Source organism: Leucoraja erinacea, chromosome 1, assembly GCF_028641065.1.
Source record: "Leucoraja erinacea ecotype New England chromosome 1, Leri_hhj_1, whole genome shotgun sequence".
In the NCBI taxonomy this organism is placed as follows: Eukaryota; Metazoa; Chordata; class Chondrichthyes; order Rajiformes; family Rajidae; genus Leucoraja; species Leucoraja erinaceus.
Genome location: NC_073377.1, coordinates 143,944,320 through 143,957,663, shown reverse-complemented (window position 1 = coordinate 143,957,663; position 13,344 = coordinate 143,944,320). Strand labels below are relative to the sequence as shown.

Below are 13,344 nucleotides of genomic sequence, written 5' to 3'. Positions count from 1 at the left end.
TCTGGAGCAGGTTTTCATCAAGGATCTCTCTGTACTTTGTTCCGTTCATCTTTCCCTCGATCCTGACTAGTCTCTCAGTTCCTGCCACTGAAAAACATCCCCACAGCATGATGCTGCCACCACCATGCTTCACCGTAAGTATGGTATTGGTCAGGTGATGAGCGGTGCTTGGTTTCCTCCAAAGGTGACACTTGGCATTCAGGTCAAAGAGTTCAATCTTGGTTTCATCTTGTTTCTCATGCCTTTTGGCAAACTCCAAGCGGGCTGTCATGTGTCTTTTACTGAGGAGTGGCTTCCACCTGGCCACGCTACCATAAAGCCCTGATTGGCGGAGTGCTGCAGATATAGTTGTCCTTCTGGATGGTTCTCCCATCTCTCATCCTTTGGACATGTTCCCGGTATTGGGGGAATCCAGAACCAGAGGGCACAGTTTAAGAATAAGGAGTAAGCCATTTAGAACGGAGACGAGGAAACACTTTTTCTCACAGAGAGTGGTGAGTGCGGAATTCTCTGCCTCAGAGAGCGGTGGAGGCAGGTTCTCTGGATACTTTCGAGAGATAGCTAGATAGGGCTCTTAAAAATAGCAGAGTCAGGGGATATGGGGAGAAGGCAGGAACGGGGTACTGATTGTGGAAGATCAGCCATGATTATATTGAATGGTGGTGCTGGCCTGAAGGGCCAAATGGCCTACTCCTGCACTGTTTATTGTCTATCTCTAATGGGTTCTTGGTCACCTCCTTGACCAAGGCCCTCTCTCCCGATTACTCAGTCTGGCCGGGCGGCCAGCTCTATGAAGAGTCCTGGTGATTCCAAAGTTCTTCCATTTAAGAATGATGGAGGCCACTGTAATCTTTGGGACCTGCAATGCTGCAGAAATTGTTTTATACCCTTCCCCAGATCTGTGTCTCGACACAATCATGTCTCGGAAGTCTACGACCAATTTCTTCGTCTTCATGGCTTGGTTTTTGCTCTGACATGCACTGTCAACTGTGGGACTTTATAGAGACATGTGTGAGCCTTTCCAAATCATGTCCAATCAATTTAATTTACCACTGGTAATCAAGTTGTAGTTGTAGAAACATCTCAAGGATATTCAATGGAAACAGGATGGACCTAAGCTCAATTTTGAGTGTCATAGCAAAGGGTCTGAATACTTATGTAAATGTGATATTTCAGTTATTTCTTTTTAACTACTTTGCAGAAATGTCTAAATACCTGTTTTTGCTTCTTCATTCTGGGGTATTGTGTGTAGATTGATGATAAAAAAAAATGAATTTAATCCATTTAAAAATAAGGCTGTAACGTAACAAAATGTGGAAATGTGAAGGGGTCTGAGTACTTTGACTGCACTGTACATGCACTTATACAGTCAGCAGCTTTGTAAGTGACACTCTGCTTCCACTGGCGATGTCAACCTCCTCAGCTGGCGATCACCTCTCCCCAGCCTCCTCTCCATAGCCACCAACATTATCGTTCCTCAGCCCTACAGTGCCCTATTCCATCCCCTCCCCAAAATCCACAAACAGGACTGCCCTGCCAGACCCATTCTTTCTGTCCATTCCTGCCCCACTGAACTCATCTCCAAACACCTTGATTCCATCCTACTCTTCCCTTGCCTTGTTCCTTTCCACCTACACATGGGACATCTCACACACACCCTTCACCTCTTCAATAACTTTCAGTTTCCAGGCCCCATTGCCTCATCTTTACCATGGATGTCCAGTTCCTTTACACCTCCACCCCCCACCAGGAAGGTCTCAAGGTCGTTCCAGTTCTTCCTCGACATAATCAATTTCCTTCTACTCATACTGTCTTCCATCTGGAAGAATTTGTCCTCACCCTCAAAAGCTTCTCTTTTGTCTCCTCTCATTTTGTCCAAGTGAATGTTGTCGCCGTGGGCACCCTCGAGGGTCCCAGCTATGCCTGCCTTTTTATAATTTCTGTCGAACAGTTCTTATTCATGGCTTACAATGGCACCATCTACAACTTTCTCCACTACATCAAAGACTTCATCAGGGCTATTTCATGCAGAATTTGTTGATTTAATTAATTTCACCATTAACCTCCACCATTAAACTCACCTGGATTTTCTCCGACACCTCTCTCCTGTTTCTTGATCTCTCTGTCTCCATCACAGGACACTCACCATCAACTGATGTCTACTACAAACCTACCGACCACCAGTTATCTGTCTACACTTCCTATTCTCAATTCCTCCGTCCATGACTTATCTATTCCCTAGTTAAAGCTTTCTATACTAGGACATCCAAAATGTCCTCTTTCTTTAGTAAACATGGTTTCTCCAATACTATCATAGATGGATCTCTCAACCATGTCTCCTCTGTCCCAAAGCTCTGCTCTCACTTCCCCTGTCCCCAGATGGAACAAGAACCAGAGTTCCCCTGGTCCTCATCTTCCACCCCACCAGCCTTTGTACCCAACATATCATCCTCCGATATTTCCATTGCCTCGAACGTGATCCTACCACTAATCATATCTTCCCATTTCCACCTTCCAGAGAGACCCTTTCTGCGTAACTCCCTTGATTCACTCATCCCAACCCAAACCATCCCCCTCCCTAGGTACTTTCCCCTACAACCGCAGGAGATGTAACGCCTGTCCCTGTACCTCCCCCCTCGTCTCTGTTCAGGGACCCCACCAGTCCTTCCAGGTGAGACAGAGGTTCACGTGTACCTCCTCTAACTGCATCTGGTGTTCCCAATCTGGCCTCGTACACATGGCGTGACCAAGCATAGACTTGGTGGCCATGTCAAAGAAGTAAAATTAATCAATAATTTACCGTTTTAGATAAGAAACAACGGTTATACATAATACATGTCCATTTAAGTCGATTCTTACCCCTGATCCACAGAACTGTCCAAGTCTTGAAGCTGTGGTGTCAAATCCATCAAATAATTCAATAAAGTCATAGCCACAATCAGCTTCCACTTCCACTTCAAACGTCTGGAATGATAGCTCCACTCCATAACCTTTTTCCGCTATAATCTGCCATTCACAGTCCACTTGCCCCGGATAGTTATTGTCCCCAAATTGTGCGTGGGAGTACAGATCCTTGGATTTAATCTCTGCCCGAAGTCTCCCGCCGCATTCTGAAACAAAGAATTTACACTCATGTAACTAATTTTGTCCTGATTCACATCTCTTTGCAAGATCATAATAAAGGACTAAAGGGCCTGTCCCACTTAAGCTATTTTTTAGGCAACTACGCTGTCGCCACATGGTCGATGGCTGTCGCCTGTATGGTCGTGAGTAGTCTCCTTGGTCACCCAAAGAGTCATAGCGTCTTTCTGGTCGCCGCTGGATTTTCAACATGCTCAAAAAATTCCAGCGACAGTGGCTTGACGCCAATGAGCGTACCTTGACTTCTCCTGACGTAGGTGCTGTCGTAGGTTGTCGCCGGTGTTGAATTCGGTGAATTCCATTGGCGACTACCTACCTCAACCTACGTCAACCGGTGACAGGTACCGGCGAATGAATTATCTTCAGTTGTCGCCGACAGGGTCGCAGCTTGTCGTAGCTTCTCGCGGGTGGAAATAGGTTGACTTTGGTTGTCGCCTGTGTGGTCATCAGTTGTCGTCGGTGTGGTCGTAGGTGGATGTGCTAATGGTTCGCCGGTTGTCGGTAGCTTGCCATAGCTTGACGTAGACTGGGTGGTAGGTTGTCGTAGACATTGTCATGGGTGGGGGGGGAGGGGGGGGGGTACAGTCGGGGGGTTTCCAGCGACCTGCTACGACTATGACAGTCGCCGGTAGTCGAAAAAAATCGCCTAAGTGGAACAGGCCCTTAAGTAATCCTGTCACTTGTCCCCTCATTCAGAAACAACTTAATGCTTCATCATAATAATATCTTAACAGGGCGATTATCCTATTTATGAAGTTTATAAAATCCGTTCTCGGTTTGAGACATGACATTAACCTTCCTTCCACAACTCATTTCAAAATAAGTTTCTAAGTTTAACCTTTCCACACCAACTAATATTCAACTTAAGCAAAAAGTTAATTTGATCCTTTTAAGAAATCAAATATAACAACATAACGGGTGGTCAATGCGGCACAGCGGTAGAGTTGCTGCCTTACAGCGAATGCAGCGGCGGAGACTCGGGTTTGATCCTGACTACGGGTGCTGTTTGTACGGAGTTTGTACGTTCTCCCCGTGACCCTGTGGGTTTGCTCCGTGATCTTCGGTTTCCTCCCACACTCCAAAGACGTACAGGTATGTAGGTTAATTGGCTTGGGGGTATAAGTGTAAATTGTCCCTAGTATGTGTAGGATAGTGCTAATGTGTGGCAGGATTGCTGGTCGGTGTGGACTCGATGGGCCAAAGGGCCTGCTTCCACGCAGTATCTCTAAACTAAACTAAACATCTTAAATCCAGGAGCTTGCACTTTGAGGTTATCAGGAGCAACCTCAAAGTGCAAAGGGGACTGGCGAGGCAGATGGGGCGAGTGAGAGCCCAAGGCCTCACCTGCTGAAAGTAACGTCGCCAGCCATCCAGTGACTAGAATTACCTGTGCAAGAAATTGGCCTCAGAAAAAAAGTACAGAAGTACAGGGGAAGTTCTAGAAACAAGGAAGGATGTTCAAGCAAGCAAGCGGATTTTGAAATCAATGCTTTGATGAAGTTGGAGGCCACTAACAGTTATTGCTAAATTGGGCACTGGCAGAATGAAGTGCCTTTTGATGAGAGGAAATGAGCATCATGTGGGAGATCTGATTCAATTAGAGACACTGTCATCTCACACTGAAAGAAGCAGCCCTTATTTCAAAGGGAAATAGCCTTTTCCCCAAAATTATGCAGCACAACAGAATATGTGAATATGTAAACATTGTATATAACGGGGAAAAAAAAAGTTCAATAAATAACAAATATAGTGCAAATAACAAATAATAATATAGTCTTTTGCAGATCGGAGCTTATAGCTTATTAGTTGTGTTTAATAGCCTGATGGCTGTGGGGAAGAGGCTGTTCCTGAACCTGGACGTTACAGTCTTCAGGCTCCTGTACCTTCTTCCTGATGGCAGTGGTGAGATAAGTGTGTGGCCAGGATGGTGAGGGTCTTTGATGATTTTGGCTGCCTTTTTGAGGCAGCGACTACGATAGATCCCTTCCACGGTGGGGAGGTCAAAGCCGGTGATGGATTGGGCAGTGGTCACTACCTGCATAGAAGAGTGGCAATTTACTATTAATCTAATAGTCAGCATATCTTTGGAAGATTGGAAATAAATGGCACTGGTGGTGGTGGAGATGGGATGGTAGTACAATCCACACAGTCAAGGGAGAACATGCAGACTCCACACAGGCAGCACTGGAAGTCAAAATCCGACCTAGAATGCTTGAGCTGTGAGACAGTTACACTGTCTGTGTCTCCCTCAAGGGGGTGTTGATGGGGCGTGTGAGAGAATAAATAGCATTAAGATGTGACTGATGAGACTACTCTGCTGGTAGTTGGCATGGACCAGCATTTGACAAATCTGCAAGAATGTTGAATATTTCAGCTCAAGGAGTTCAATGCACGTTAGAAAACAATGCATGCTATTATTCGGCAAAGGCATTAATAATAATGTCAACCACAACTAGAGAGCAGTGCTGAACACTATCTACCTCTTTAGTGACCCTCGGACTATCCTTGATCGGACTTTGTTGGCTTTACCTTGCACTAAACGTTCTTCCCTTATCATACACTGTAAATCGATCGATCGTAACATTGTATTAATCTTTCTGCTGACTGGTTAGCATGCAACAAAAACTTTTCACTGTACCTCGGTCATGTGACAATAAACTAAACTGAACTGAAGTGAACTATTATACACCACCTTCATTCCCAAGATAGTTCCAGAGAATTGGAAACAGATGACAAAAGCAAAATATCGTGGATGCTGTAAATCTACCCTGAAATATTTGCCGTTTCTCTTTTCTCGAGTGCTAACTGACCTGTTGAAGGTTTCCAGCACATTTCTGCTTTTTTTACTGCAGTCACAAATGTCGAAGTTCATGAAAAATGAAATGATCTCAAACCTCAGCGGTTTAACAGTTTAACAGTAAGCGGGGGCATTTCTTCACCTTGTGCGTGTGAAATGATTTACTATTCAGTGAAACTGTTGAATTAATGGCATCTGATCTGTTGCTGTCTCGTGAAATGTTTTTGAATAAATGTGCCGCAGTTCTCCCCCCTGGGATCTATCCACATAATCCGTCGCAATGTGTTAACAAGTCCTCAACTATCAGCACTATACATTCGCATAAATTACAATGAAGGATTACATTTAAATGCTCCACTGTGCTATTTCACGCTAGCTGTTCATGGCGACCTGGGTGATCAGCATAGATTTGCTTCTGAACTGAAATCTTGAATTTTTGAACCTTAGTAAAATATGGGAGAAATGTTTTGCTACTAGACATAGAACATTTGATCCGACGAGGTAAATTGAAGATTAGCAAATGGAAGAATCGTGCCCAGTCAGGAGATTTTTTGCCTCCAAATCTGTTTCTGATAAACTGGAGTCAAGCTAAAAAATCATGTTAGTCACATTTTGAAATTGTAACCATGAAAGTGAAATGATGGCGGCACGGTGGTGCATTGATTGAGCTACTGCCTTACAGCACCAGAGACCCGGGTTCAATCCTGACTATGGGTGCTGTCTGTTACGGAGTTTGTACGTTCTCCCCGTGACATGCATGGGTTTTCTCCGAGATCTTCGGTTTCCCCCCACACTCCAAAGATGTACAGGTTTGGAGGTTAATTGGCTTGGTATAAGTGTAAATTGTCCTTTGAGTGTGTAGAGTAGTGTTAATGTGTGGGGGTCGCTGTTCGGTGCTGACACGGTGGGCCGGAGGACCTATTTCCGCGCTGGAACTCTAAACAAAGTTAAACGAAAATTAAGAAAAATGTTGGGTTAGAAATTACTGTCTTGCCTTTATTCCACAGGTTTGACAGCAAATTTGATCCAAATGATGATGAGCCAACGGCACTTTCCTGTGCCACAGACTTTATATCAATTATGTTGGTCCAACTACCGTGGAGTTCAAATAGTGCAGGTTTAGCACCGCACCATGCAAGATCAAAACTGATGCATTAACATATAAGAAAACATCACCTTCGTTCTTTTTCTTTGGAGCAATCAATAATAATTCTGGGAGGAATTCTGGAATGTGATCTGCACTGCCAGATGCATTAAACGACATTTAATTCCATAAAAATGTAAACTGGTCCCAACATGGTATTTGAGTTCAATTGAGCAGAATTATTCACAATCAATGTAAGCTTGACCTCAATAAATATGAACTTTCATTGCCCAAGCAGATGCCCTTCTTACAGGGGCCTTTCAGAGAGGTATTTATTTTAAAATGTACACCTCAATGAGGACCAAGAAGGGGTCCAAGGGACCAAGGGACCAAGACAAGAGGAACAGGTCCCTTGATCCAGCTAGTCCATACTGTCCAAGTTAGCATATTGGGCTTGTCCCATTTTCTCTGCATTTGGCCAATAGCCCTCCAAACCCTCATGCAGTTCCCGGAGGTTGCAGGTGGTTGCTGGAGGTTGCAGGTAGTGGAAGCAGGTAGGGAGACTGACAAAAACCTCCGGGAACCACACGGAAACCTTGGGTGGGGCGCAAAGTCTCCAGAGGTTTCCGTTCCTAAGTGGGACAGGGGCATTATAATCCATATATCTGCCCAAACGTTGTAATTGTTTCTGCTTCTATAGCTTCCTCTGGCAGCTTTCCGGATACAGTCTACCCTCTGAGTAAAAACATTCCTCTTAAATATCTCCCCTCAGCTTAAGCTGATGCTTTGTCATTTGAGAACACTCGACCCTGAGAAAAAAGACTACAAACGTTCACTTTATCCATGCCCCTCATGTTATTTTTCACCCTCGGTAAGATTACCGCACAGTCTCCGACACTATAGAGAAAAAGGTCCCAGCCTAGCCAACCTCTCCCTATGAAGCAAAAGCCTACAAGCACAGTGAATCTCTTCTGCTCAACTTAATGACATTATTCCGATAGCTAGATGACCAGACAACACATGGTACTCTGAGTCTGAAGAAGGTTCTCGATCCGAAACATCACCCATTCCTTCGCTCCATAGATGCTGCCTCACCCGCTGATTTTCTCCAGCATATTTGTCTACACACGGTACTCCAAGTGTGGTCTCACCAATGACTTGCACACCTATATCATGATGTCCCAACTTTTGTACTCACTACTCTTCCCAATGAAGGCATCCATCCCCTTCACATTATCCACCTGACTCGGCTCTTTCAAGGAACTATGCACCTGTACTCCCTGATTTCTCTGCCAAACTCTACAGGACTCTACCATTTACTGTGTAAGACCTGCCACTGTTTGACATACCAAAGTGCATCTCCTCAATCCTCACACTTGTCAAAATTATGTTCCATTTACAACTGCTTTTCCTCTTAGAATTTTGTTCTTTGGGCTAACGGAATCATGGGATATGGGGAGAAAGGAACAGGGAACTGATTTTTGATGATCAGCCATGATCATATTGAATGGAGGTGCTGGTTCATAGGGCCGAATGGCCTATTACTGCATCCATTTTCTATGTTTCTATGTTTTCCCTCTTCCCAATTGATCTTGACCTTGTTGTAAACGTAGATATCCTTTCCTCACTCCCTACTACACCAACAATGTTGGTGCCACCTGCAAATTTACTATTAATGTTAACTAAATTGTCATCCAAATCTTCAAATGTATATGACAAACAGCAGAGACCCCTACGATCCCTAAGGTCAGAAATGCAATACTCCACAACTACCTGCGCCTCCTCTGTGTCCTCTAATTCTAACCTCCTCCTCCCCCCCCCACCCCCGCCTCCAGACGTGATCCCGTCACATCTTCCTATCTCCCCTACTTTCTGCCTTCAGCAAAGACTGCTCCACAATCTCTCTTTACACAGTGGGTGGTCCAGTCAATATAAGGAAATTGAAATCTCCCACTAATACTATCCTATTACTCTGGATGTTTTGCCCTAATATTGGGTTTTAATCTAAAATTAAATTGGTTTTAATGTATTTGGTATTTTTTTGTTTCTTATGTTATGCAGGAGTACTGTGTTTACAGGCCTGTTATGCAGCTGCAAGTTAGAATTTCATTGTTCCATATAACAATTAAACACTCTTTGACTTGACTATAATGTTTACTGCTACATGCAATCTCCTGATGCTGACTATTGGGAGGGCTACAACAAAGTCCATCAAAATGATGTATAGGGAGGAACTGCAGATGCTGGTTTAGACCATGCTGTATCTCTAAACTCTAACAGATAACATGGTGTCAGACAAATAAAAAATCGAGCTGTCCAGCTCATGTAAATATTCTTTGTGTACTCTGGTGAATAAATAATGAAAAGTGGGAGCATTATAGGCTTGAATGGCAAAGGGCCTGTCCCACTTAGGAGATTTTTTCGCCGACTGCCGACGACTGTCACGGTCGTAGCAGGTCGCCAAAAAACGGCGAATGGACCCCCCCCCCCCCACGACAATGTCTACGACAAGCTACGACAACCTATCACCTAGTCAACATCAAGCTACGGCAAACTATTGACAATCGGCGACCCAATCATCGTGACTTAGGACGTCTACCCACGACCTGTCGGCGACAACTGAAGACAATTCAGTCGCCGGTACCTGTCGCCGGTTGACGTAGTTTGACGTAGGTAGTCGCCAATGAAATTCACTGAAGTCAGCATCCGGCGACAACCTACGACAGCACCTACGACAGGAGAAGACGGGCAACGTCAAGCCCACAGTCGTCGAAAGGTTTTGAACATTTCAAAATCCAGCTGCGACAAGAAAAAAGTTACGACAATTGAGGAGACAACTCACGACAATACAGGCATCACCCCGCGTCCATGTGTTACAGCCAATTTTCCGGCTGTGGCTGAAAAATTGCCCAAGTGGGACAGGCCCTTAAAGAACTTTGAATGGCTCGTATAAAAGCCACTGCTATTATTTTTTTAATCTTACACTTTATTTTCTGTAGGATTATGTCCTCTTGTAGATTTACTTTTTGAACCAGGAAGGGAAGGCAATAGTTGTAATGTAAAGATAGACACAAAATGTTGGAGTAACCCAGCAGGTGAGGCAGCATCTCAGGAGAGAAGGAATTGGCGACGGTTCGGGTCGAAACGTCTCCAGAGTTGCTGCCTGTCCCACTGAGTTACTCCAGCATTTTGTGCCTATCTCCCATCAAAGTGATCATCCTTTCCTGTGTCCAAGTCCAACATGTATAGCCTCACTGGATGATTCCCTGCTTCAAAAGAGCCGCAGATGCCAGCTGTCCCAAGCTCACATGGCTATACATTGCCTCTGCCCATCCCTCTGCCAGTGATTTACCTGCAGTCCTGCCTGTCTCCAGAGCCAGCTGGAACCCATCAGCCCCCGAGTGCCCAGCTACATCAGAGCCATCAGTTGACTCATTCAACCGAGACCGATCGCCATTGAAGCAATCACTCTGCTAACCGTATCCAATTTCTTGGCTGGTAACTGCAATAAGCTGTATGCTCTTTGCGAATTTCACATCATACAGATAAAACCAGAGAAGGGAAAGGCTGCCGGACAGAAGCACAATAAAGGTAAGGTAATAGAAACCAGCTGTTAGCTGACAATTCCTCTCAATGTGATTTAGAGGGTAGTCCAGCTGTGTTTTGGAAGTCAATCTCCAACATTGAGATTTCACGCTCAGCAAGAATCCAGATTTTGCAGAAAACATCTTTTTGTTTCAAGACAGCAGCCACAACAGGAAAAGTTAACATTTCGCTTCCATGCACTCGGTTAAAAATAATCAGTTGGGTGAGGTTTTTTGTGGTACTGATAGTTTATGAAATTGTGCATTTTTGCCGTCTGGATCTGACTCCAATTGACAGCGGTGAAGTAAAAACAGAAATATAATGGAAATAATCAACAAGTCAAACGACATCTGTGAAGAGCGAGACAGACGTAACGCTTCGGATTGATGAAACTTCAGTGAAGACATCAAGTTGGTCGCCAATGGCAATTGTTTCTGTCAGTGTTGAAGGAGCAGCAGATCAACCATGTAATGCTGGCTGCCCTGTTTCTTGCTGCCAAGCAACCAGAATACTTGAACATGTTTGAAAGATTTGTCGTGGTAGAGGCATCAACCTCTTTCATGGTGGCACAGCGGTAGAGTTGCTGCCTTACAACACTTGCAGGGCCAGAGACCTGGGTTCGATCCCGACTACGGGTACTGTCTGCTCGGAGTTTGTACGTTCGTATCGTGACCGCGTGGGTTTTCCCCGAGATCTTCGGTTTCCTCGCACACTCCAAAGATGTACAGCTTTGTAAGCTAACTGGCTTGGGTTTGTATACTTGGTTTAAGTGTAAATTGTCCCTAGTGTGTGTAGGCTTGTGTTAATGTGCGGGGATCGCGGGTTGGTGCGGACTCAGTGGGTCGAAGGGCCCGTTTCCACGCTGCACCTCTAAATTAAACTAAACCTCCCGGTTTAGTTTATCCACTATCCACTCAATGATAGCATGAAGTTTCTTTAAAATAAGTCTCGAGGGAAATCAAAAACAATCTGTAATCTTTTTAAAATGGCTTGTGTTGCTTTGAAATGGATGTGGGATTTGCAGAGTTGATTCTATGCCTACGGCCTGCATACCCCTTGAGGAGTTTTCTACATAAACTAAACCCCTAATTTGACTTAATGTAAACTGTTTAATATAATTGGCCCATAAATGCATATCGTTTTGAAAGCTGCCTTGGTAATAAACCAGTAATAAAAATATTGAGTTTTCATAATAATGGATATATTGCCTTGGATCTCGTCCAACTAAATCTAATGCTCATGAAAAGCAAAGGCACCCTCAGCTGCTATCAATTTTCACCAGGGTATTTTCTGCAAGGATTACATGACAATATAGGTTGAAGCCAACTGGTGCCTGTGGCATTCCCATACAGGCCCAGCGTGTTTTGTTCCAGTCAGTGATCTGAACCCTAAACAAAGCCTCCATTGGTGCACTTCCAAACCTCTAACACAAATGCTCCCGACAGATTCGGAACCAGCAACATCCTGCACTGCACTTTGTTGACAGTCATTTAAGGGTTTTCCTCTAATACCTCCGCCTCTAATTAGGGCAGCCCCGGTGGCTCAGCGGTAGAGTTGCTGCTTACAGCGCTTGCAACGCCGGAGACCCGAGTTCGATCCCGACCACGGGTGCAGTCTGTACGGAGTATGCACGTTCTCCTTGTTACCATGGGTTTTCTCGGAGATCTTCGGTGTCCTCCCACCCGCCAAAGACATACAGGTTTGTAGGTTAATTGGCTTGGTGTATGGGTAAATTGTCCCTAGCTGGCACGGAAATCACTATCAAAACATTGGGGGGGGAGCACAATTTCTTGTGTCCTGCGCACAAACGCGAGGCTTCGGCCGTGGGACCTGTGGATGGTAACATCGGGAGCTGACCTGGTTGGTGACTCCAACAACAGCAGCTTCGTCCGCCCCGAATCATGGGGCTTGAATCGGCCCGTTCACGAGGCATTTATTCGGCCGGCAGAGGCTTCAACATCGGAAGCCTCGAACGCCTCAATGCAGCAGTTTGATTTTAAACCGTGCCGGGCGCTGAAAGGCCCCGCGAATGGGTCGATTCAGCCCTTAGAAAGCGTCTGATAAATTCCGGATTACAAAACATGGGGGGGATTGTCCCCCACCTCTCAAAGCAGGGGATTAGGGGGGGGGGGGGGGGGAAACATGTCCCCCTTTCCCTCCATTTCTGCCCATGGTTCCTAGTGTGTGTAGGATATTTTTATTGTGCGGGGATCGCTGGTCGTTGCGGACTCGGTGGGCTGAAGGGCCTGTTTCCACGCTGTATCTCTTAACTAAACTAAAAATATGTACAGATATTTAAAAATGAAACTATTATTTAAACTCCTCATATGCTCTAAAAACTGCTGTATATAAAATTAAAAAAGTGAAACTAAACTTAAATAATTGAAAAAAATGAACATATGTTTCACCTTATCAACAGGCTACAATGGTCACTGAAGTTAATGAGGTCTCAGGTACAGCAGAATTCATAAATTCATAAGTGGTAATTGCAAAATTAGGCCATTCAGCCCATCAAGTCAACTCCGCTATTCAATCATGGCTGATCTATCTCTTCCATCATGGCTGATCTATCTCTTCCTCCTGCCTTTTCCCCATAATCCTTGACACCTGTTCTAATCAAGTCAGTTCTACAGGGTGGAAAAAGGCCCCATCGACCCAACTTGCCCACAAAGACCAACTTGTCCCATCTACACTAGTCCCTACACTTGCCTGCGTTTGGCCCATATCCCACTTAACC

General features: G+C 44.9%; 1 protein-coding gene across 1 annotated transcript in view; it reads right to left on the bottom strand.

The window, feature by feature from the left end:
* The window catches only part of LOC129702941 (tolloid-like protein 1), a 349,110-nt gene that overhangs the window by 9,710 nt on the left and 326,056 nt on the right, over positions 1-13,344 (bottom strand). Inside the window, exon 21 of the mRNA XM_055645048.1 lies at positions 2,860-3,110. Within this exon, the coding sequence (XP_055501023.1) occupies positions 2,860-3,110 (251 nt within the window). The remainder of the gene's footprint in view (positions 1-2,859; positions 3,111-13,344) is intronic.